This window comes from Rutilus rutilus (genome assembly GCF_951802725.1).
Source record: "Rutilus rutilus genome assembly, chromosome: 20".
Lineage (NCBI taxonomy): Eukaryota > Metazoa > Chordata > Actinopteri > Cypriniformes > Leuciscidae > Rutilus > Rutilus rutilus.
The window spans coordinates 31,128,643-31,154,686 of record NC_140225.1 but is presented as its reverse complement, the minus strand read 5'-3'; the positions used below and the strand labels follow the sequence as shown (position 1 = coordinate 31,154,686).

At 38.2% G+C, this 26,044-nt stretch overlaps 1 protein-coding gene across 1 annotated transcript in view; it reads right to left on the bottom strand.

The window, feature by feature from the left end:
* Positions 1-26,044, bottom strand: part of prkn (parkin RBR E3 ubiquitin protein ligase) — a 164,366-nt gene that overhangs the window by 79,221 nt on the left and 59,101 nt on the right. The window contains exons 3-4 of the mRNA XM_084391429.1: positions 21,163-21,379; positions 13,730-13,848 (exon numbers count right to left, since the gene is read on the bottom strand). Coding sequence (XP_084247555.1) covers positions 13,730-13,848; positions 21,163-21,379 — 336 coding nt within the window. The remainder of the gene's footprint in view (positions 1-13,729; positions 13,849-21,162; positions 21,380-26,044) is intronic.

Genomic DNA, 26,044 nt, shown 5'->3' with positions numbered 1-26,044 from the left:
GAATTATTCAACAACACACCTCCCACATTGTTCACATCAGTCTCACCTCCCCACCCTCTCAGGACGGTTGTTTTTCCTCCATGGAGGAGAATCAACATCGCAGTCCCACAAAGCCTTAATTACATTAGTGTTTAACAAAGAGGGCTGTGTGTGTGAGCCAGCTGTGAGGATTCTACTTCCTGTATCCAGCAGAGACACATCTGATACACACACAGACCCGAGTCACGGCGCCTGATTGGTCGACTGCGCTTGCGTTCACCACACTCAATTATAGACATTTGAAGTCAATGAAAACACAAACATGGCACACATCCAGAGAAAACAGAGTTGAATCACACACAGCAAATACTCAGGAAACAGAGAACTAATCACAGTGACATCAAATCTTGGCTTATATAAGAAACCATCTTTGGTTTAACCATACACTAGACTTTAGGCACATTACACAAATACAGTATGTCATGTGACTTTTTAAAGTACTAAAATCTATCCATCCATCCAATCCATATATCACATTATAAAAATAAATGCTTTTCTCCAAAACACGTCGGCCACAATTATTGGCACCCCTAGAATTTTTTACGAGTAAAATATCTCTGAAGTATATTCCCATTAATATTTACCTTTTTTTTAGCACACCAGGGTGACTAGGAACATGACATTGTCTAGTTATGACTTCTTGTTTCACAGGAGTTTAAATATGAGGAAACACAAAGGCCAAATTCCCTTAATCTTCCATCACAATGAGTAAAACCAAAGAATATAGTTCTGATGTGCAGCAAAAGATTGTTGAACTTCACAAAATAGAAAGTGACTAAGAAAGAATTGAAAATCCGCATTCTGACCATCAGGGCAATAATTAAGAATTTCCAATCAACTAAAGATGTTACGAATCTGCCTGGAAGAGGACGTGTGTCTATATTGTCTTAATGCACGGTGAGGAGGAAAGATTGAGTGGCCAAAGACTCTTCAAGGATCACAGATGGAGAATGGCAGAGATTACTTGAGTCTTGGGGGTTAGAAAGCCTAAAAAATATATATCAAACAACCCCTACATCCCCACATGTTGTTTGGGAGGGTTTCAAGAAAAATCCTCCTCGCTCCTCCAAAAACACACTCCAGCATATTCAGTGGTCAGACACGACTGGATCTTCAAACGGCACAGGGATCTGTGGTCAGATGAAACTAAAAAAAGAGCTCTTGGCAGCAAACACGCTAGATGGGTTTGGTGCACACAAGGATAAAAAGTAATCCATGTGTACAATTTAATAAACTGTTAGATCTTTAATGTTGTGGGCATTTTTGTCTGCCAGAGGTCCTGGACATCTTGTTCAGATACATGATATCGTGGATTCTATCAAATATCAACAGATAAAAAAATCAAAACCTGACGACTTCTGCTAGAAATCTTATAATGGGCCGTGGTTGGATCTTCCATCAGGCCAACGATCCAAAACAAACTCAAAATCAACACAAAAATGTTGATCTCTGATCTCTCGTCAGGTGTTCTCCAAACTCATCCAGCATTATAGGAGAAAACTCAGAGCTGTTATCCTGGGAAAAGGAGATTGCAAAAAGTATTTAATAAAAGGGTGCCAATATATGTGGCCAACGTGTTTTGGAGAAAAACATTTATTTCATAATGCGATTTCATTATATTTCAAATAAATGCTGTTCTCATAAATGCTGTTCTCTATCAAATAATCCTGAAAAAATACTTCCACACTTCAGTAATAATACTAATACTACTACTAATATGAAATATGAAATGTTATAATATGACATGTTGAACGCCAAATCAGCATATTGTAATGATTTTGACACTGAAGACGTGAATAATGGCTGCTGAAAATTCAGCTTTGCATCACAGAAATAAATTAAAGTGTAAAATATAATAAAACAGAAACTAGTTATTTTAAATTGTAAAATTATTTCACAACATTACTGTTTTTACTGTATTTTTGATCAAGTAAATGCAGCTTTCTTCAACATAAGACCTAAACATCTTACTGACCCCAAAGTTTGTCTTGAGAATATAAAAATGACTGAGAATGATTCACTGAACACTGTAAACAAACCAATAATTGACCATAAACTAGTCAGAGTGCAGCTTAACTGAGGATAAATATGAAGCCATGTTACAGATGGTGGACAACCAAAATGCCTATTACCAAAATCACCGCGGCGAAAATAAACCAGCCGCATTTCAAAGTCGTTCCCGAAATGACCGCCAGGTGGCGCAAAGGGACATTGTGCAAAACAGCAGCAATTGCCGCATTTTAAAATGTAAGTGGGTTAAATATAAAACCCTAAGCCTAATAGGCATATTTTTCATATATATAAATAGGCCTATTAGGCTACAACAGAATAGAACCGAAGATAGAATCAATTGTAGAACTGAAAAATTGAATCAAAAGTTAAAAATAGAGACGATATTAGGAGCAATGACGCGGAATATTTTTACTATTCTATTGAGGAATTAGATTAATGAAGAGCTCTCGTGAGCGATACAATTGCATAGTAATTTATAGTGATTTCAAAAGCAGTCCTTAAAAAAAAATACATGGAGTAGTGTGGCATAATTTTTGAGAGATTACGCGGAACGCGTTTTAGTTAAGATCCTGGTTTCAATGCCCTTAATGTATATAGGCTAGGCTACTGATTTTAAAAAATGTCACAACGCGTTTTGAGATTGTTTTGAATTAAACATTGAAGTTTAAAATGTAGTGTTTTGGCACACCAGGCCGAGTGGCGTTACGCATTGTTCAAAAATCAGGTTTTATTCTGGCATGTTGAATTGGTGTTAGATTTATTTTTTTATTTTATTTATTAGATTTAGATTTTAGATTTCGTTAGATTTATTTTTCTCATAACAGCTAAAATAACTAATACATGCCTTGTCTTAATATGACCTACTTAATATAGGCAATAGGCATATAATAGCCTATATAATAAATTAGCTAAACTTGGCCACTAAATATTTCATTTTCAATTATTTTAATTATCACAATTAAAGTTTTAATTTTATTAAATTGAAAAAGCGCAACAATCAGCATTTAATCAAATATTCTAAAAGATGTATTATTAATAATAATGTTATTTCAACATAATATTTCGTTTTTTCGAAATGTGTGCGTGCAACAAGCAAGATGTGTATTTGTAAATCCAGTGATGCGTGCATTGATTTTTATCAATAAACTAGTGTTTTCTGACAGTGTCGACTGCAAAGATGAAGTTGACGATCGCCATATTTGTAGTGAATGCACCTAGAGAGAGATGCACATATAGACAATCAGAGAGTAGCCTTTTTCTTTTCGTTTTGAATTATTTCGTTTGAAGACATTTCAAGCTTTGTGTATTTGATGTATTTATCATGTCTGTGTGAGGCATACGCTGAGTTTCGTTAAGTTAGGAGGATGAGATGCGCTCCAGCTGACGTGCAATGCAAGTGACCGCGCGGGCGCCTCCATGATTAGTGTCTGTTATATTTGCTTCTCTTACTTATTTAAATTCAGGCAGTATAGTAGGCCTATAGACTTTTTTTTAGAATAGAATTTTGCTGTGCACTTGCATATTAGTGTCAGCTGGGAAGGAAATATAGAGACCAGACCTCTTGGAACTTTAATTGAATACATAGCGTTGGTAAAGCATACTGAAATTACATCCCTACAAATTTATTAGGCCCTACTGAAAATAAATGTATCGAATTTAAGCAAAGTAGCCTAAATGTTAAGACTGTAAGCCCTTTGCTTTTTTACGTAGCCTATAAAGGACTCTTATAGCCGACTTTGTGTTAATTTAATTTGTAGAGGATTTTTTTTTTTAACTCAAACATTAACACTGAAATAAATGAAACTAAATTATTGTAATTTTTTTGGCACACCACGACGAGTGGCGCTATGCATTGTTCTAAAGCCAGGTTTTATTCTGGCATGTTGAATTAGTGTTGGACAAACGCGGCGGCGCGTTCATTTGAATGAAGAGCGTGTGAGCGAACACACACTGGAACATTAGGCCATGTCGCAACGAGTGAATCGTGGCCGAGTGGTTGAACTTACGTTACGATCATTTAGATGACACGGGTTCGAATCCCGAACTAACATGGAGTAGTAATACTTTTTATATTAGCCTATTAATGCATTAATGCGTTTAAACGACAAACAATAAAATCAGAAGTATTCTGTTGCGTTCATGGTTCCAGTGGCAGTAATGCATCCACGGCTTTTCAAAATGTCACAAAGCGTTTTGAGATTGTTTTGAATGAAATATTGAAGTTTATAATTAAGTGTTTTGGCACACCATGACGAGTGGCAAACTCTTTGTTTTGTTTTGCAAACTCAGCTAGCCTGTGGGGGGTTTGGAGAAGGCAATAGTTGCTTTATCGTGGGGGTGCAGGACAGAGGTGTTAATGTTCCGTCTTTCATATGGAGAGTGTCGGAGCCAGCCTGATGAGCAGGCAAAGGCAACATTCTTTTAAGGATTAATCTCAAAATCTCCAAAAGTCCATAGCCTACGTACAGTAGGCCATATATCTTATTAAATTATATATTGTAGTTTTATTGATTGTATTTAAAGGTTTTCCACACACAATTTCAATTTAGCAGATACAGAGCTCTTTAATTCGCGACCCACCTCGTTTTATTGTAAGGTGAATTCAGCAAGGCATGTTGTATCTTTGAAGGAACAAAAGCTATTTGTTACTGCCACTGAAACCATGAACGCAACAGAATACTGGTTCTGATTTTATTGTTTGTCGTTTAAACGCATTAGGCTAATATAAAAATATCAGTAGTCCAAGTTAGTTCGGGATTCGAACCCGTGTCATCTAAATGATCATAACGTAAGTTCAACCACTCGGCCACGATTCACTCGTTGCGATATGGCCTAACGTTCCAGTGTGTGTTCTTCATTTTCTGGTGCAATCGGCTGACAGTCTTCCTTCATCAGATGTGTCGTCTTTGCAGCGGCTCAACTGGAATGTTGCAAATTTATGTTGTAATGTACAATTGACAATTAAACAAGACGATTGACTTTAATAAACAGATGCATATTTAAGCATCAAGAACGGAATAACATAAACACTGTCAGCTACACTGAGATTCGATCTCAGATCGTTTGAAGCTCCGAGAGGGAGAGGTTAATGCATTGACCACAGAGCTATCGTCTGAATAGCCTTAGTCTACTTCTGTTTGTTCGGGATTTTAAATGTATTTTTACATATTTTTTACATATATTACATACAATTCTGTTGTAGCATAATAGGCCTATATTTTTTCCCTAAAAGTTTGTTTTATTCTCTGCTTTGTTTGTTTATATTTTTACATATTCAATCAGTCTCATTTTTGTTCAAATAATGAAAAACGTTTTTTTTTTTTTACAAGATCTTGCGCCATTTTTTTTTTTTTTTTTTTTTTTAAATAAACAGATAGGAAACTTACCTTTTAAAATGCCGCAGTTGCTGCTGTTTTGCCCTGTCACTTGCGCCACCCGGTATAGCCTAGTCATTTCGCGAACGACTTTGAAATTCGACTGGTTTATTTTTGCTGCGGCAGTAATAGGCATTGTGGTTGATTATTTATTAAATAATTCAATTGATAATCATAACAACATGTAAGCCTATTTAATTCTGAATATAACAAAGAATGCTTAAACCGACTAACATCGGTTAGTAACTGCAAGTCCTGAAAATGTTTTAATTTTATGTAAGTAAATGACAAGTAACCTATTGACATAGCCTTTCTAAATTATAGAAAAACTGGGCACAAAATTTTAACGTGTCTACTTTGTTTAAATTTAATGAATTTGAATTCGTTTAACCACAATATTTATCTTGAATTTATCTGTGGCCTCTCAGCTCAGATTACTGCCGCGGCAGATTACGTCATAAAGAGAATAAACTGACACTTTTCAAAGTCTGTGATTACAGCGCCACTCAGCGGTAAAAGGCAGCAAATACACATCCCAATTTTGCCGCCGCGGGAACGGCGGCGGTAAAAGTCTCATTCTGGTTGTCCACCATCTGTACGTGCTGCTCTGTTACGCATTCTGGCTGTTTTTATTTTTTTATTTTAATGTAATTTATTAACATGTTTATTTTTTACATTAATTTGTCAATTTAACTTTCATGTTCATGTAGAGTTTATTGCTATAACATTACACCACAATTCAAATTTTGTTAACTCTGTCGCAAAAATCGCAAACCCCATTGAAATATATATTTTTTAATTTTTTCAGGATGTATTTTGCGTCCTATTTGCGGAAAGTGGCAGGAACACATTCATTCCTTCTCAAAGTAAAAAATATTACTAACATCCAAATAATAAATAGTCTTTAATCCCAACTATAGAGGGCTTCTAATGTGATTTGTGTCAGTGTTGTATCGGTGTGTTGAAGTGTGTGGAGTGAAGCATGAAGCCTCAGCATCACCCCTGACACCGTGTTGAAAGCAGGTGAAGCATTGTAATGCGATGTTCAAAGCTGACCCTGTTTGCAGCTGACCTTTCGACGCGCAGCCAATGATTACCGGATAATTCACATGAGGTATTATTATGTGGGCTGTGCCAGTGCAAACATCTAAACAAAACTGGAGAGAGACACACAGAGCAATTTCATATCCTGGAAGTCCTATTCGTCTTCTGAGATTTATCAAGGCTACATTACTTTAACTTCACTATTGCACTATTCACTATTGACTTTAATAATTGTATGTCTTAAAACTGAAAACTTTGATTACCAAAATGACATATTTAAATGTTTTATTTCCTGTGAAAAAAATGTCTTCATGCCTTAAAATAGCTTGAATATAACTCTACACCCTTGCTTCATTTAGTATACGCATTTAGTATATCGCCATCTCAGTCTGCCTTTGAACAAGCGTCAGAAACGCTTTGAACAACTCAGAACGTCACTGGAGAAAGGCATATAGTTCATCATAACATCGTAATATACATCATACACCCACTATATTGCTAAATCTACCTGATTTTTCATATCAACAGAAAAAATGTCTCTGGCATCTCCTGAGACTCTCCTGCTTCAGCTAATGATATGCTAAAGCCCGCCCCCCTCGTGATCTGATTGGTTACAAGGTATTCTGTGACTTCAGAAACACCGGCGGTTTCAAGCCGCGTTTTTGAAACAGTCTTTTTTTCACTGCAGTTTTTAAAGAGAAAATACTTAGCAATGGCGTTGACTTATGAATTTGCACATGGTTTGTCTTAAAGCATATTAAAAACACACACACATAGATATAAACACCACAGGGGGTCTTTAAATAACACAATTTCTCCAGTAGTTTTTGCAGTACTCAAGATTTTCACAGAATAACGAAATGCAGTATATTTTTACATTCAGCCTTCTCCGTCACACAAAGCAACTTGTGCCACAAGTGATATGGTCTACTTTTATGATATTTTTGGTCCTTTTTGGAGCTTGACAGCTGAAGTCGTTTAAAAAAAGGACAGCCCACTTTCTTCAAAAAGTCTTATTTTGTGTTCCACAGAAAAATAACTAATTATAACAAATATTTTGAACAAAATAAGGCAAGTAAATGATTAAATAATTGTAATTTTTTGGTGAACCCTTCCTTTAAGAACAAGCGAACAGCTCAACTTGATACACAATGTCGTAAGACAAATATGAATTCTGAAATGTAAAGTGTGAAATGTAATATCTGTGGGGCTGGGGATTTCATTACAATGGGAACACCCCGAACATTATAATTAAAACTACTAATTAAAGCCTTAGGGCACATTGAGATATTTATAATGTCAGCAATCTAATCAAAACTGTATTTCTCATAATTGCGTTCTTGAGATGCAAGCCAAGGTTATTTCCTATTAATGTTCAAAGCACAAAGAAACTTGTAACAGCAACAATAAGCAGGTTTTCCCCCTAAAGGCCTAATTCAGTGATGTAGGTTTTGAAGATCTTGGTGTAAAAGCGGCTAAATCATACAGTAAATCTGTTAAAAGCCAAGGCAGGGTGTTTAAGCTCGGAGTTTCTGTAGATGGAGATAAATGTTTTTGACTGAAAGTGCTGCTAAGTCCAATATCTCCAAAGGCCCAAATGAAGAGCTCTGACAGCGAGTGCATAAACTTTGCCGTCTTCTCCTCCTCAGCAAGTTCTCTGGAGAGAGCTAGATGAGAAGAGCTGGAACCCGTTTCAGGCCCGAGGATGTTAAGAGCCAATCGCATCACAAGACTGGCAAAGGAACGGGGCGGCACTGGCACTGAGACAGCGGACAAACAGTTTCTCAGCGCCGAAGACCACCGCGAGCGGAAAGAATAGGCAGGTGCAGCTTAGCGACGTGTCAGTCAGTCTTCCCAAACACGGCAGAACGTGGAGAGGTGGGAATGATGCCCACGCGCTGGGACAGAAAGTCCATACGGGCCGAAAGATAAAACGGGCCGCGGGCGGAATTACGGAGGGATGGGGCTTATGACAGCCGAGACGTGGGTTTGTGCTGTTCTGCATTCACACTGCAGGCTAAGAAGTGTCACTGTTAGTTAGTTATGAGACTTGGGGCAACAGAGCAAATGTTTCTGGTTACAGTTTTTACATCTCAAAGCCCTTATGAATGTGCACTGAAGAACAGCAGTAATAAGCAGGTTTTCCCCCTACAGTCATAATTCAGTGATGTGGGATGCAGAGTTCCCGCATTAGAATAATTGTTTAAAATGAGGATCTGTGAGTTCAAATGAGGACATTTAAGAGTGTCCATGATAAAGGAAAGGACATTCCTTTAAAAATTTAGTTAAAAACTATGGATGGATTTTTTTGTTGTTGTTGTTTTTTGCACGATACAATATCGATTTTAACAAACAACTATTGGCCAATTCCGATACCGATATTTGTCACTTGCATACTTATTTGAACTTTTGTTATTAAAATTCATGTTTTAAATAAGCAAAGCACAAAAACACATGCATTAAGGTAAATTAGGTAGTTTATTGCTGCATCATCAAATTATGGATTGGATTAATTTAACATTCAACAGGCCAACATTATAACGAGGAACAAAGATAAAAAAAAATAAAAAAAATAATACAAAATACAAATGAGACTTGACAACCTTCAGAGGTTATTTTTGCTATCAACTTTATATGCTGACAAACCATATGTTGTACCGATTTCATTTTGTTTTGGCAAGTATTTAATTATTTTACGCATATTAGAAATATGTTGGGTTATGCAACAGACATTATACAACTCAGTGCATTCATGCAGTTGATTAATAAACTTGGTTTGTTATATCTGCCTTTTCCATACTATAGCTGATATGCCGATGGCTTTAAATGTATCAAAATGCAGCCGATAAAGTTTTTAAAAATGGCAAGTTCTTGAAAATATACTCTTTGAATTCATTTGTTTAAAAAAAAAATACAAAAAAATCTTGTATACCATTTTCAAATTTTCCAAAAATACAATAATAATATTAATAGTAAATGACAATTTCTAAATATATATGTGACAACTGATTCCACTGGAGGCAAGTTGAGGTGAGGACCCAAACGCAATTTATTTACAACACAAGATTAAACATGTATATAGTTTGCGCGCTGTCGCGGAAGCATCAGCTCTCGTGTTCAGCCTCCTCGTGTGAAGACCGACTCGGGTAAAGACCATCGACTCTACATGTGCGACTCCACCGAGTAGGACACCAGTAAGGCACTTAATTATCTTCTTCTATCTTTCCTTTCACACTTTTATCTTATTTACCCTTACTCAACATGTGCTTTCAATACATTCCTGTTGTCTCTCGGCAACGCTCTTTCATCACGCAAAGAAGGCAGCGCAATACTGCTAATCTGCATCCCATTCTCTCATCCTCACACACACCTCTCTCTCTTTCTGTGGGTCTATGGAATTGTCAGTCAGCAGTCAATAAAGCTGACTTTATTCCAGCCTTTGCATCTCAATCTACTCTTAATATATTGGGCTTGACTGAGACCTGGATTCGTCCAGAAGACTCAGCAACTTCTCTTTCTCTCACACCCCTCACCAGTCTGGGAGGGGTGGGGGTACAGGTCTTCTCTTTTCTAACAATTGGAAATACTCAACTCTCTCTTCTCTATGCAGTAACAACTCATTTGAATATCATGCTATTACACTTAAAACTCCCAGTAAGATCCATATTGTAGTCATATAATCGCCCCCCAGGTCAGCTGGGAAACTTTGTAGAGGAGCTGGATGTGCTGCTGTCCTCTTTCCCTGAGGACGGCACCCCACTTGTAGTCTTTGGTGATTTCAACATTCATCTAGAGAAGTCGTATGCAACAGACTTCATCTCTCTCCTAGCCTCATCACCACAGGTACTCACAAATCAGGCAACCAACTGGACCTGGTTTACACACGCAACTGCATCACAGACAACATTTTGGTGAGACCTCTCCATGTTTCAGATCATGTCCTCATTACTTTCAATCTACAACTCTCTACCCGTGCACCACCAACCCCCCTACCAGTCACTTTCAGACGAAACCTGCGCTCACTTTCTCCCCTCCCATCTTTCCTCTGCCGTGCTATCTTCTCTTCCCTCACCCTCACAATTCTCATCTCTGGATGTGAAGGTAACGGATACCTTACGCTCCATTTTAACTTCTTCTCTAGACAATATCTGCCCTTTCTCCTCCAGGCCTGCACGTGCTACTCCCTCTAACCCCTGGATAACCATCTGAGGTGCTTCGTGAACACCGGACCAAACTCAGGGCAGCGGAGAGGAAATGGCGCAAATCAAAAGACACATCTGAACTGAGTATGTATCAATCTCTCCTCTCTTCCTTTTCTGTTGATGTTCATGCCTCAAAATCTTCATATTTCCACAACAAGATCAACAGCTCCTCTAACACACGATCACTCTTCAAGACATTCAAATCTCTCCTCTGTCCACCACCACCCACCTCCTCGTTAACTGCTGATGATTTTGCTAACTTCTTCACCAACAAAACAACAACTATCAGCAATCAGTTCTCAGCTCCACACACATAGGAACCCAGACCAACCTCTCCCACAGCCAATAACCTTCTATCCTCCTTCTCTCCACTAACCGAGGAAGAAGTATCTAAACTTATCCTCTCCAGTCATCCTACCACTTGCCCTCTTGACCCCATCCCCTCACACCTTCTACAAGCCATCTCTCCCACACTTCTACCAGCGCTCACACACATCATCAACTCATCCCTCCATACTGGCATTTTCCCTACTGCTTACAAGCAGGCTCAGGTAACTCCACTGCTTAAAAACCAACATTAAACACATCACTTGTAGAGAATTACAGACCAGTCTCTCTCCTACCATTCATTGTGAAAACACTTGAATGAGTTGCTTTCAACCAAGTAACATCCTTCTTGTCTCTGAACAACCAGCTGGATGTCAACCAATCTGGCTTCAAAAAAGGGTATTCAACTGAGACTGCATTACTGTCAGTCACAGAAGCCCTACGGATCGCAAAAGCTGCTTCCAAATCTTCAGACTTTACTGTCTGCTGCCTTCGACACTGTGAATCATCAGATCCTTATATCCACCCTCTCATCACTGGGCATCACAGGAACTTCCCTCCACTGGTTTGAATCCTATCTCACAGGTAGGTCATTCAGGGTCACATGGAGAGGTAAGGTATCTAAAGCACATCAACTGACCACAGGGGTTCCTCAGGGTTCAGTTATTGGACCCCTCCTCTTCTCCATTTACACCACATCACTGGGACACATCATACAGACACATGGTTTCTCTTAACATTGCTATACTGATGACACACAGCTCTTCCTCTCATTTCAACCAGATGATCCCACAGTAGCTGCACGGATCTCAAGTTGTCTGGTGGACATCTCGGCATGGATGAAGGAACATCACCTGCAGCTCAACCTGGCAAAGACTGAGCTTCTCGTCCTCCCTGCCAATCCGTCTCTACAGCACGACTTCACTATCCAGCTAGATTCATCATCAATCACCCCATCAAGGTCGGTCAGAAATCTTGGAGTAATATTTGATGAATAGCTGACCTTCATAGACCACATTTCAAAGACAGCTCGATCATGCAGGTTTGCACTGCACAACATCAGGAAGATCAGGCCTTTCCTAACTGAGCATGCAACACAACTTCTCGTCCAGGCCCTGGTCATATCTAGGCTTGACTACTGCAATGCTCTTCTGGCTGGACTTCCATCATGTGCAACTAAACCTCTACAAATGATTCAGAATGCTGCAGATTGTCTTGTCTTCAATGAGCCAAAAAGGGCCCACGTCACTCCTCTGTTCATCTCTACCACCTGCTGCTCGCATCAAGTTCAAGGCATTGACGCGTGCTTACAGATCTATCACAGGCTCAGCTCCCTCCTACTTTCACTCGCTCCTACGAGTCTACATCCCTACCAGAAGCCTACGATCGGTCAACGAGCGACGGCTCGTGGCTCCATCACAGAGAGCCACAAAAATCTCTTTCCAGAACATTCTCATTCACGGTTCCATGCTGGTGGAATGATCTCCCCACCCTCATTCCGGAATGCAGAATCCCTGACAACATTCAAAAGACAACTGAAAACTCATCTCTTCCGTGAGCACTTAACCTCATAAAAAAAGAATAATAATAATAATAAAAAACTTTCCTTTTATCCTCCCTTATCAGGCTTATGCTACTCTGAACAATGCCTGAACTTTGTATTTTGAGCACTTCCTGAATTGTTTTTGCCTCTTCACAATGACTCGCTTAATTTAATTAAAGTCGCTTTGGACAAAAGCGTCTGCTAAATGACTAAATGTAAATGTAAACATAAAACAAAAACATGACGAGGCATGGAAACTATAAACTAAAACAGGAACAAAGACTATAGGAAACCAAGATACTTGAGCCGGGGCAAATAACAAACAATACTCGACAAAGACACAGGGCAAACATAAGGGCTTAAATACATACAGGACTAATGACGAGACAAGGGACACCTGTGAACAATTAACAATAAACCAATTACAACATGACACAACAGACAAGGGAGCACATGGCAGGATCACATGACTAAAACCAGGGGATCACATGACAGACAAAAGACAGGAACAAGAAACAAACACCCAAAACGTGACAATATAAAATAATAAATAATAATATAACTGTTTAAAATATCAGGACAGCTGTATAGCTCTTTGATTTTATGCCCACTTTATGAATTTTAATTCAGAAATGAATAACGTGCTCATCATAGAAAAGGTGCAATCAAGTCATTGTATACGTATGAAATTATTTTAAATAAAAAAATTTCATCACATCACTTTAAATGCATAAAAAAAATATATAAAAAAACAGAATTCCAAATGCCACAATATAAAAATACCTACATTTTGGATTACCTTAGTGCCGTTTTTTTAAATTTAAAAAAAAAAAATTATGGAAGCTTGTTTCCGGTAATTGTGATTTTTTATCTCACAATTCTGAGATTTTTTCTCACAAATGTGTGTTATATCTTTCTCGCAATTTCAACTTTAAAAACCACAATCTCCCTTTTGTTTAGAATTGTGAGATATAAACTAACAATTGCGGGGTAAAAAACTAATCATGAGATAAAAAGTAACAATTACCTTTTTTTCTTTTTTCTTTTTTATTCTGTGGCGGAAACAAGCTTTCATAGTTTTCTGCAGCAATCCCATTGAAAACCCATTTTGGCCTCATCACAGAACAAGAGCATTTCTTTAAAATAGCCATAACACAAAAAATAACACTAAAGAACTTTATTCGTACCCTGCTGAGAGTAAGGGTGCCTTGTTTGCAGTCTCTGCACCGAACACGTAGTTTTCCAGGCTGGATGGCCTTGCAGACCGCCTTACAGAACACATAGAAACTGCTGTGGCCTTTAGTGTCTGTAAGAACAACCAAAAACATCATAAAAAAGCAATAATGGTGAAGTGTGTGGTTTTTTTTTTTTTTTAACATTTTGTCCAATTACAGTTTCTACTATCTCAGTGCGCAGACTGTCAGGGTTTGGTGTAGGTTGAAGAAGACAAAGAGGCCAATGGCTCCAATACATACGTTTTACTAACTAACTCACTCAGGTAGGCACATACAGGCAGAAAGTTCAAACACAACGTACGTAACTATGACTATACATAGACGTGACTCAGACGAGGACGGACAAAGACTGACTGAACAGAGGGAACTAAATACAGACACTGATGAACACTGATTAACTGAACACAGGTGATGTAGATGATGATGATTAACTAGACACAGGTGATACAACTGAACTAATGATGACAGTGAAGACAAGTCCAATACGAAAAACAAACTAAACAGAACACAACAGTGACACAGACAACTAGTATTAAGCAATTTGTTGGTTGACATTCTAAAGCATGTAAAAACTCATATTATTGCCAGTTGGCCAGCAACTTTATTAAGATCTGTAACATAAGACATGATTATTTCACTTAACCATGATGTGGTAAATGATGCAAGATATTCAAATCAAATAGTGTCTACTGAAGAAAAATCTTCTAACTTTTACATCAGTTGTAAATGTGCCAACACATAGTGTGTGAAATATTCCTCACATTAAGCAACCGAAATGGAAATATGAGGGTCAATATCGTAATGTGTCTTCACATTTTGTAACAGGTGGTGTTTTATGGACAGATGGAGACTCATCTCATATAATTTACACTGTGAGTGACACATGACCTGCACTATTTGTTACTAATATGCAAGAAAATATGCACAGGGACAAAAATATCGATTTTTATTGTAAATGGTGCAAAACACAGTTTCATGGTAAGAAACATTTATAGCTGGTAATTTTTCTTGTTTTCTTGTTTTCTTGTTTGCAAAAAAAGTTCTCTGCACTCTCAAAAATAAAGGTTCCAAAAGGAAGAACATGTTTCGGTTCTCCAAAGCATCCTCCAAAGGGATAAACGAGCTCCTACTTCAGGCACAATATGAAGCATCAGTGACGTAAGTGTACGCTGATTGGCCGAACACATGCCATACGAACCACCGGCACCCGGTGTTAAAAACACAGTTTACATATATATTCTAACTCTGAACTTCACGAACTTTGAAAACAGCGATAGATGGGCCGAAGCCAAAGTCCAGGCACTTCTCACCCTTTACGCTACGGAGTTGTTGATGTTGTTAAATGCTGCGCTTAAAGGCACACTATGCAGTTTCCGTTTTTCTCAAACAGCGACCCCTAGAGTTGCTGTGGAGTACTTGTATTTAACGTTACTGTCGTAAATACCATGACTCTTCCGACCGCGCTTTCTTCGTTTTCTTCGTCGACTCTGCCATGATTCACGTCTGAAATGCGTGCTAGTGTCTTCCATAGAGGCTGCTTCATATGTTGTTGATGTGACGTCGTGCCGTAAAGCAAATCGTGATTCTCGCGAGATTTGTCAGGGTGCTGCCTCTCAAACCTGCTTTGCTTGGATAGACCTAAAACCAATCAGAGCGATCGTCATCGTGTAAAGCCAGGGCTCCAGACTGCGACCAAAATTTGAGAGTGTGCGACTGAATTTTACATCCAGTCATTTTTTTACGTTAAACGTGGAACAAATGAATCAATTGCGCGTCAATGAATCCGGAATGTGTAGCAGGCCAATGATGACGAGTGTGAGAAGAATAGGGAATGGCCACTGTAACTGGCTAATGTGTGGAGGGGGAAAGTCCTAGAGATAATCGAGCGCGTAAACGTCTGTGGGAAGGAAACAGACTAACGGAGACAAATATCAATGTCACAGACACAGTCGGATGATGATTCAGAGTCAGAGGTTTGTGAGGTGATAAAGTCCCGAACCCACCATTTTCGGGAAGACTGGCTGAGAGAATTCAACTGGTTGAGGTACTGTAAGGAGACGAACTTAATGAACTGCGAATGTTGCAGTCGCTACCCCAGAACTGCGGGGAACACGAAGTTTGCAGACAGTGCACTTAGCAGTTTAAACACAATACGCTAGTTCAGGGGTGTCCAAACTCGGTCCTGGAGGGCCACTGTCCTGCAGACTTTAGCTCCAACCCCAATTAAAAACACCTGAACCAGATAATCAAGATCTTACTAGGACTTGATTATCTGGTTCAGGTGTGTTTAACTGGGGTTGGAGCTAAACTCTGCAGGACAGTGGCCCTCCAGGACCGAGTTTGGACACCCCTGCGCTAGTTAGACACAATCTCAGCCTCAAGCATAGAGTAGGCTATGCCGTGACATGTTAATAAATGATAAAAAAATGAAAGCGGAAAAAACTGCGCTACTCAGTTCTGCTTCACAGACCGTTTAATAGTTCGAACCAATAATAGACAGCGCAGAGCTTCTCTCGCCAGTCGCGGGCGGATCTCGATCACGCAACACCGTTACATCATTGAGATCCAGTGAAGAAATCCATTGAGTTCGCGACAGAATTAATAACATTGCTGCGAGATCCAGTGAGAAAAATTCAGATTCGACGCAGAATTCTGTTATAAACCATATCAGATCAAACAGCACTGCCGTGGAAACCAGGAGAAACATCGTGCCATGAACGAACAAGTTATAGAAGGCTGCTTTAGGTCCACAGATCAGCAACATTAACCATGGATTTAATGTAGTAACACTAACTGTAACTATGGTTATAACAGTAGCATACACATCTTTTTCCAGCACTTGAAAACTATAATATCATATTTAAATGTTATTTTTAATGTGTTGACCAAATCATTTTTTGTTCATCCTTTAGATTGTCCCTATTTATAAAACTAAAAGTTTCAAGAAGTAGGAAAACTCAAAATACAAAAAATACAAAAAGAAAGATTAAATTACCATTGTAAACATAGAGGATGCTTATTGGCTATTTTCACTCCCTAATAGCTATTTTGTCACTCATTTTGCTTTTGAATTAATATTAAGATATTATGATTGATAATAATTAAAGTTAACTTTATCTATACACCTCAAATTAAGCTCAGTGCTTTGTCATCCCACAGTGCTACCAAATACTTTCTGTAGAACTTAGTGGTTCTGCCCTCAAATGTTAGTCTGGAGCCCTGCGAACTTAAAATAAAATTGCACATTGTAATTTCTGTACGTTAAATCTATTTATTATCAAAGCATTTGTCAGTAATACAGTTATGTGGGGGGAAAACATGAATAATCGCATTGCAAGTGATTTAAGGTGTGCCCCTAAGTTTTCTGCTTGCGCTCCTAAAATTTTAAGTCAGGGGCTACAGCGCTCCTAATAAAAAAAGTTAGTCTGGAGCCCTGAAAGCCATATGCTGCGTCCCAATTCGCCTAAGTTACACTACGCCATAAAAGTATGTACTCTTTTTGTGAAGAAAAGGTATTTACTTTTGAATGTGTAGCAAAAAAGTAGGCAAGCTTTGGGACATACTACTTCGTCATCTTTATCGGACGGATCTGTCGCGTGCATCCTGTCACTTAAACTGCCCTGTCAATCATCTTGTCACAGTTAAAATCCTCTATTAAATCTAATTTAATTTCCTACCGTTTCGGAGAGAAATGTAGGAGCACGCGTTCATCTGCCAGTGAGTCTTTCATGGAGACTGTCCTCATGTGTTTGCAATTTGAATATAATAATGCATTTAAAAGTTGGTGCGCTTCACCAACGGACGTCGCTCAAATGCCTCTGGACGCAACTGGATAGACCTAAAACCAATCAGAGCGATCGTAAATCGTGTAAAGCCCGCCTCAACGTTTCTGATTGGTGCCTCGATTTGGACGGATTAGAAATCGGCTTGAATGGGCTCTTTGCCAGACTACTTGCAGAGCAAATCTAAATTTGCCGGAAGTTTGTCTGGGTTTTCCCAGGCTAGTGAACAGCACAAACCACATGAAATCTGATCTTTTCCATTCTGATTTGTGCCACTTTTATAAGTGGTTCTGAATCCGATACAGGTCAGATGTTTTGCGAACTCAGTCAGTTCAGGATCATGATCTGTTCACACTGGAATCTGATATTGGCCACATTTAAAACAACAATGTGAACAGCTATACAAAAAAAATAGGATCTGAGCAATTCATTGGAATTGAGAACTAAGGCTCGTAGCATCTGTTACCACAGGCTACCAGTAGAGAATAAGTCAATATTTATACATTCTTTTAATTAATTTTTTGTTTATTCTGTTTGGTGCCGAAATTACACTTCACGTAAATTAAGTACATTCTTTTATTTAAGAACAGATGGGATGAGTTGAGCAACATTGCAGACTAAATCTTAGCAAGCTTTTGTTTGCTTTTATTTTGTATCCCTTGCTTCTTATCCTCTATTAGTTAACAGCTGTGGAGTGTTTTGAGTGGGAGACGCAAGTGTTGGTTAGAGCACTTAGTAGAGAACAAGAACAAGGTGTAGCAGCACTTCAACAAGCCACAACAGTCCCAGGACAAAGAGCTCACAATCCAATTAGCCAGAAAAGAAGATCCAGACATCTTCTCTGCATATGATTTAGTTGAGAGAGGACATGTCCTATCAGTCTGTCCCATCCCAGTTTAAATCACTCATGCACACACACGCACACACCTGGGAGCAGTTTTCTCATTAGAGCTAAAAGCATGGGGCAGCCAAGAGGTACAAGATACCTTGACACAGCTAACAATAAATCGAGCAGAGTGGGTTTTATAAGACAGGCACCCTATTATTTATGATTTCTGCATGATTCCTCCATTATGCTAATGCTTTTACAGGGAGAAGGGTTGGATAAAAGAGGTAGCGTGATTGGACTAAGTAGCCGAGTGGGCCGCTAGCCAGAGCGAGGTTGAAAAGGGAAGGACGGGCAGAGGACAGCTTGTAAAAGCGGCGCCATTGTGGCAAATGACAGCATCCACTTCACCAACCGGTGCGCTTACAAAAACATTCAAATGCTCTCTCTGAGAGCTGCGTATTACTGCTGAAGGAGGTCGCAAAAGCCTCAGCGGTGCACAAACTAATGTAAACGAAAGGATATACAGTACTTACAAAGGAATTCGAGTTTGGGACTGAAAGCATCATTTAGGAAGTGAGTCAGTGGCAATTGCTTCAAGATTGGACAGGAAGAACAGCGTCCTATTACAATGGAAATTTGTCATTGTGCAATAAGTTTTATCTTTTAATAAAAATAAAAAAAACATAACTTCTAACCCAGGCTAAGTGGAAAAACGTACCTCTGGCGTGCCAAAATGACATTACTTTGCTTCTTGCATGTCTTGGAACACTTTCAAAGTGAAATGTCCAGTGAGTGGCTCTAAAAGCATGTCCAGTTTTAACCGAAGCATGAAAATGGCAACGTTTTATTTACATTGATTTTTTTGTACAAACTGCAGCAGTTCGGAAATGAAATGCCCAGTGAATGACGCTCAAAGGTTAGTGCTGTTTGGAAATAGCATGCCACCTACACAAAACCCTAGTCTGCACCTAACCGTTAGTGTTAACAAAAGCAAACGTAAAGAGATAAAAATGCATTTGCAGAAGCAACCATGTCATTTTAGCTTTGAGCTTGGACTCGTAGCCGAACCGTAGGCGCAGTGCTGTACCAGGTGAGCTACCGAGCACGTTTACCATGTCAGAAAAGCCATACATATGAAGTGGCTATGTGATGCAAATGTCAAAATGTATTAGTTTACAAATCATGCACTATGGTAAGTGTTTTGAAGCCATAACAGTATTGTGCAAGGAACAAATTTGTCTTTATTAATCGATAATCTGCACCGTAATCATGATTTGCCTAAAATGAATAAAAGTTGTTGGTGTTTTACTGCCATAAGTGCTTTTGTTTTTTTGTTTTTCAACCGAAAACTGCAGTAATTTGTATGTTTTTTTTTAAGTAAAAAAAAATTAAAAAAAATTGTATATAGAGGCATGTTTTTCCTATGAGCTTACACTGTAAATGCAAACATCGTATTTAATTAAAAATAGTAAATTGACCTTAATCATTTTTTTTCAACCTGCTATTAACACTCACTTTTAGTAAGTTACTTGTACTTTGAGGTTGAAAAATCTTACCAGCTCAGTCTACTTGAGCTGGATTCATTTAGAAAAAGTAAGTTTAGGACCTGTGGGCATGCGCAGATCAGTCCTCTCTACGCTAGACGGTGATATATGGCCAGGCCAAGACCCGCCCTTCAATAGCTATTGGCTGAAGGTGAAAACCGTAATTTTAAGCCACCATTGTGGTGATTAGTGTTTGTTTTAGTTGGGCTCTTGACCCTTATATCATTAATTTAAGATTTTGTTTAGCTGCTGTATCTGAGTTATATCAGCCAGATGAATAAATAGAAAAGGTGATCTGATGGTGATGGTTGTGTTTAAACTTAATTGTTATTTCACAATCATTTGACCTGATTCACTGAACTCATATAGAACTCAATTTCTGAGTTAGGTTTACTTTATTAATTATAGCAGCACTGTCCTGGTACAGCACAATATTTTTATCCATTTCAATGAAATCCAAATAAATAATAAAAAAAAACTTTTTTATAAACTTTTTTTGTAGGCACACACAGACATCAAGAATTAGCGTATGAATCTCATCAATGGTGACAAACAGATCACCCCTGATCATAAGCTCATTATTTATTCATGCAGCAATGCATGATGGGAGCCATGAATGAGTTTTGATTGGTTGCACCCAGAATGCACTGCAACATGCTTTATAATTGTCACCATTGTTGAGATTCACAGGCTGATTCTTGATGTCAATGTGTCTAAAAAATAAAAAAAAATAAAAAAATAAAAAATAAAAAAAAATTTGTATAATGGAAACTTTTAAGAAATTCTAAATATTATGCTGTACAAGGACAGTGCTGCTATAATTAATAAAGTAAACCAAACTCAGAAATTGGTTTCTTTAATTTAAATGAACTTGAAAAATGAGTGAGCAGAACTAAAAGTGTTAAGTTGTAGGTATTTAGTAATTCTAAGTGGGGTTAAATTTATATAAAACAAAATGAAAAAACTAAGTTAACACTAATCATGGCTATTAAGTTACATGAACATAAAAAAAAACGTGCTAGTGGTACTACTTGATTTAGTACTGCACACTTAAAATAAACAAGCTTTTCTAACTCACTAATCTTAAGCTTACTTTGCTTAATTTTTTTGAGGCAACGAGTTTGCATACTTTTTTTTAAGCTTTCAGCTTTCAGCTGCCATTGGATTTCCACACCAACACAAACATACGCACATAAACAACACACACAAACACAGTTTTACGGCCTGTACCTGAGTGTCCAGCAGAGTCCCCCTGTCTGGACGCATCTGTCTCCAGAATGACAGCCAGGCCTTCGGATGCGGTGTTCAGACGGGAGCTGCTGAGGTCGAGTCGGGTCAAGCTCTCGGTCCCGTGGCCCAGCCTGCACTGCTGGACCAGCTCAGAGCGCCGGGTCGAGGACGGGGGCAGAACCACGTGAACCGTGCTCTGCTCGGGGAGATCGCAGCCCTGCCACAGAAGAGGACAAGCAGATAGTTACAGCTTCATCCATGTTTAATATCACTGTACCTCAGGGATTCTCAAACATTGTTTGATCTGTAACCCATCATGCACCAGTACACTCTAAAGAAACACCTATGCTTTTGTCAGGATTGGGTTCTGTTCTGAGTAAATTAATGTGGTTGCTGTCTTCAAGTAAATTAGATTTTATGATGATCCACTTTGAAATAGTTCTCACTGGTCCACTTCTGCTAAGCAATTTATGGTAATTATTAATGGAAAAACTGAATGTAGTAACCCCATGTCAGATTGCTCAGAAATTTTATTTTTTTTATTTTTTTTATTTCTGAGACCATCCACAGTGTCAGTGATATGAATAGTAATTCTATGGTGCTGTAGTCTCAAAAGCGCATTGCGAGAGGATCTTTTCATCCTGTTGTCTTTCATTTCTGTCTCCAGCATGAGGAAAGAAAGGATCAAACTTTGCCGTCATAAGTACCTTCACAAATTCAAGTAATCAAGCTGGCACATACGCCGCAGACCGGTGGGATTGTAGCGCAGAGAAAACAGGTAGAGAGAATAAACATGCCAATCACTGTAAGACACGGACAAAAAGCTTGTATCTCGCAGAGAATGAAGGGAAGATGAAGGTAAAAACTGCATTGTTTGGAGAAGGCAGAAAAATGACAAAGATATCATACAGAATGAGAAGCACTTTAATACGGTACAATTCCCTTAAGTATTCGCTTGATTGTTGAAACATAGTCCCTTAATTTCCTTTCTGGATATGACTAAAAAATGGTCTCTTTGAGTAGAGATGTGGATTGTAGAAGATGTTCAGAACTTAATCATTTTCACCACATCTTCATATCTATCTTTTAGCGGGTATTTAAAAGAATATATATATATATGTTACAGTCATGGTCAGAATGATTGGCACCCCTGGTAAATATGAACAAAGAAGCTTGTGAAAATAAAACTGCATTGTTTATCCTTCTGATTAAAAATATTTACAAAAATCGAACCGTTCATTGAAGTAAAAAAAAAAATGCAGATTTATTTTCACAGCCATCTTTGATTATACTTACCAAGCGTGCTAATAATTCTGACCATGACTGTATAAATATTTGTATCTTTTAGTGGGTACAGGAAATAGTTCAGCCAAAAATTATAAAACCTTATGCTCTCATTATAGATTTGCCATTTTTTAAAGGAACACGTCGACTTTTTGGGACTTTAGCTTATTCACCGTATCCCCCAGAGTTAGATAAGTCCATACATACCCTTCTCATCTCCGTGCGTGCCGTAACTCTGTCTGACGCACCCACCGCTAGCCTAGCTTAGCACAAAGACTGGAGGTAAATGGCTCCAGCTAGCATACTGCTCCCAATAAGTGACAAAATAACGCCAATATTTCCCTATTTACATGTTGTGATTTGTATAGTCACAGCGTGCACAAATAACAAGGTCACATGAGACACACCCATCTTCTAACCGTATACATACTGGGAACTATATTCTCAGAAGGCGAAGCACTGCTACTTGGGCGGAGTGATTTGCTCGCAGCACCTGAGAAGCCCCGTGGTGAGGAGCAGAGAGTTCGCTCAGAGTTGGAGTAAATCACTCCTCAGAAGTAGCAGTGCTTCGCCTTCTGAGAATATAGTTCCCAGTATGTATATGGTTAGAAGATGGCTGTGTCTCATGTGACCTTGTTATTTGTACACGCTGTGACTATACAAATCACAACATGTAAATAGGGAAATATTGGCGTTATTTTGTCACTTATTGGGAGCAGTATGCTAGCTGGAGCCGTTTACCTCCAGTCTTTGTGCTAAGCTAGGCTAGCGGTGGGTGCGTCAGACAGAGTAACGGCACGCACGGAGATGAGAAGGGTATGTATGGACTTATCTAACTCTGGGGGATACGGTGAATAAGCTAAAGTCCCAAAAAGTCGGCGTGTCCCTTTAAATAAAATGGATTATAGTGACCACATTTGCCAAGGTTTAAAAAAAGTCCATAAAATGTATGCTATATTCTTCTCTCCTTTTAAAAAACATCCAAAGACATTCAATTATGTTTTACAATACTTAATCATTCATGAAATGTTATCCAATTTTTAGATCTTGTGGATTCACACACCAATTATTAAACTGTGATGCTCTACCATTTGTCTTTACCTCTTGTTGAGCAGAGAATCATTTCACCTGAAAAATAGCAGAATGTTTGATGCAAATCAGACAAAAACATTCCTTCAAGAAGAGAAAACCTCTCTGACAGGGAGAATGGTTCTTTTGTCTGAAACCGTTCTCAAACAAGTGTTCATTTCTTAGTGTTAGCAAAAAACAACATAGACAGACAAAATAAAGATGTGAATCTCATCTTGTCCATTTTCTCCATCAGTCCCTGAGGGTTGATTTTTTCAATGGCATAACATAAATTAAAGAAAGACCCTCTCGCTCCAGGTTAACGGACACCCAGCTAAGCCTTATCACACTTTCCTGTAATAGAAGAGACTTCGAATACAGGCTGAAAGAAAGATGGGCCGCATGCTGGGAAACAAAGAGGCCATAGCAACACATTGCTAGATCTCTATCGAGAAATGCAGGAATGGAAATTAGCATTGATCATTAGTTACATGATGGATGCTTTAAAGGCCGCTGTGACATAAAATATGCCGGTCAATATCAATTTAGTTGCACGGCAGTGCATTTTTTACTTTGCATTTGTGTCCCATGACAACATAACAGCAAGATGATCCTTTTTATTCTAACGGTACGCCTACAGAACTCGCGATAACCTCTAATTCACATTAATTGAGCCAGCAGTTTTCCTGATAACTCCAGTTCTCAGACTAAAGGGAAAAGCTTTGGACAAAAATAACACTACAAATGCACTCTGAGATAAAAAGCAATTTCCAGGACGTGAACTTGTGACATTTAGAAAAAGCATTGATCCAAACAAAACACACACACAGCCTGAAAATTGAGCACAAAACCTACAGATGGAAAAATCGTCCGTAACCTAAGCATATAGGGTAACATTTTATTTTACAGTGTCCTTGTTACATGTTACATGTACTACCATAGTAATAACAGTAAATTATGCATAATTACATGCAACTAACCCTCAACCAAATCCTAATCCTACCCTAACCCTATAGTAAGTACATGTAGTTGCTTAATATTATTTAGTACTTAAATATATAATTACACTGTAACAATGACACACAAAATAAAGTGAAACCGAATAAAGTTGAGGTTGTCAACCCGCCTCGATGCTTACTTTTATTTATGCATATATATATATATATATATATATTTTTTTTTTTTTATATATACATCTTCAAATCCACTTACTTTGGGGACAGAGCGGCGCTTGTATTCCTGATGAGCAGAAAGTGCCTTCATTTTACGCACATGTGCCCTTTTTCATTTGAGACATTCTCTTGAGGGAGCCTGATCAACAAGTCAGTCTTTTAAAGACAGGGACACTGTGCATTAGCAATGACTTGGCTTTTAAAAATACGCACCGAATGAATTTCAATGCTGAAAGCACGGAGACAATCAATTTATCTTTCATCCGGAATCATAAGCAGCCCCAGAGAGTCTGGACACTTTCTCAAGGTCATTTATGGTCATTACCGGCATCAGTACTCAATATATTCGTCTATACTTCATCTTAAAGGGACACTGGATCAGCTTAGACTGTGAGCTGAAAGTCAACTGAGCATGATTAGCAAATAGTTTGTCTTCGAAATAAAACTAAAAGTTGAAAAATGGATGTTCTACAAAACTTGGCCCTTGGAAGTGACATTTTGACAATTTCTGTGTTACTTTCAAAAAAGTTATTTTACTTTTCAGAATGTTGAACACAAAAGGAATGTCTGTTCCAAAGAATGTCGAAGCTTTTAAACATAGTAAGGGGGTTCTCAAGTTCAAAAAAGAAAAAAATGCACATAAAAGTGGTCAATACCTCAAGACTCTTGGAAATATAAGAGTCTATATATATATATATAGTGATGCCATTAAAGAACCATTTTGGGTTCCCCAAAGAACCTTTCAGAGAACAGATTCTTAAAAGAATCACTTATTGAAAAACTTTGTAATAATCTGAAGAACCTTTTTCCACTGTGAAGAACCTTTTGAAGCAATATAAGGTTCCATGGATGTTTAAGGTTATTCATGGAACAATAGATCCCAATAAAGATTTAGTTTTTTTTTTTTTAAGAGTGTAGTGCATATATTTTAAGCCTTCTTACAGATTTTTGTGAGGAAAATGCATGCAGTTAAACCATTATTTACTGAAAAAGCCGGTCTTGTAGTTCTCAAATCCCATTTGCACTTCCGCACATTCAAACTTGGTGCACGACAAGAACCTACAGCAGTGTTGAAGTTGAGAAAGAACAACGCACGAGTATAATAGATTCGTACAGTCGATCTTAAAGTGACAGCATCCAAATGTACCTCCTGTCATTTTGTCATTTAATGCAAAACAAAAAAGTCAAAATCTCTCAGTCTCTCTTGACTGAATCACTTTTATAACTGTAATAAGAATAAATGTAAATTTAATTTACACAGTAAAGACGGTGCATTGTTTTTTTGTTTTTTTATTATACATTTTATGTAGTATTTCTTATTTCTAGCACTTAAAGTTTTTTCAGGTATAGGTCTATTT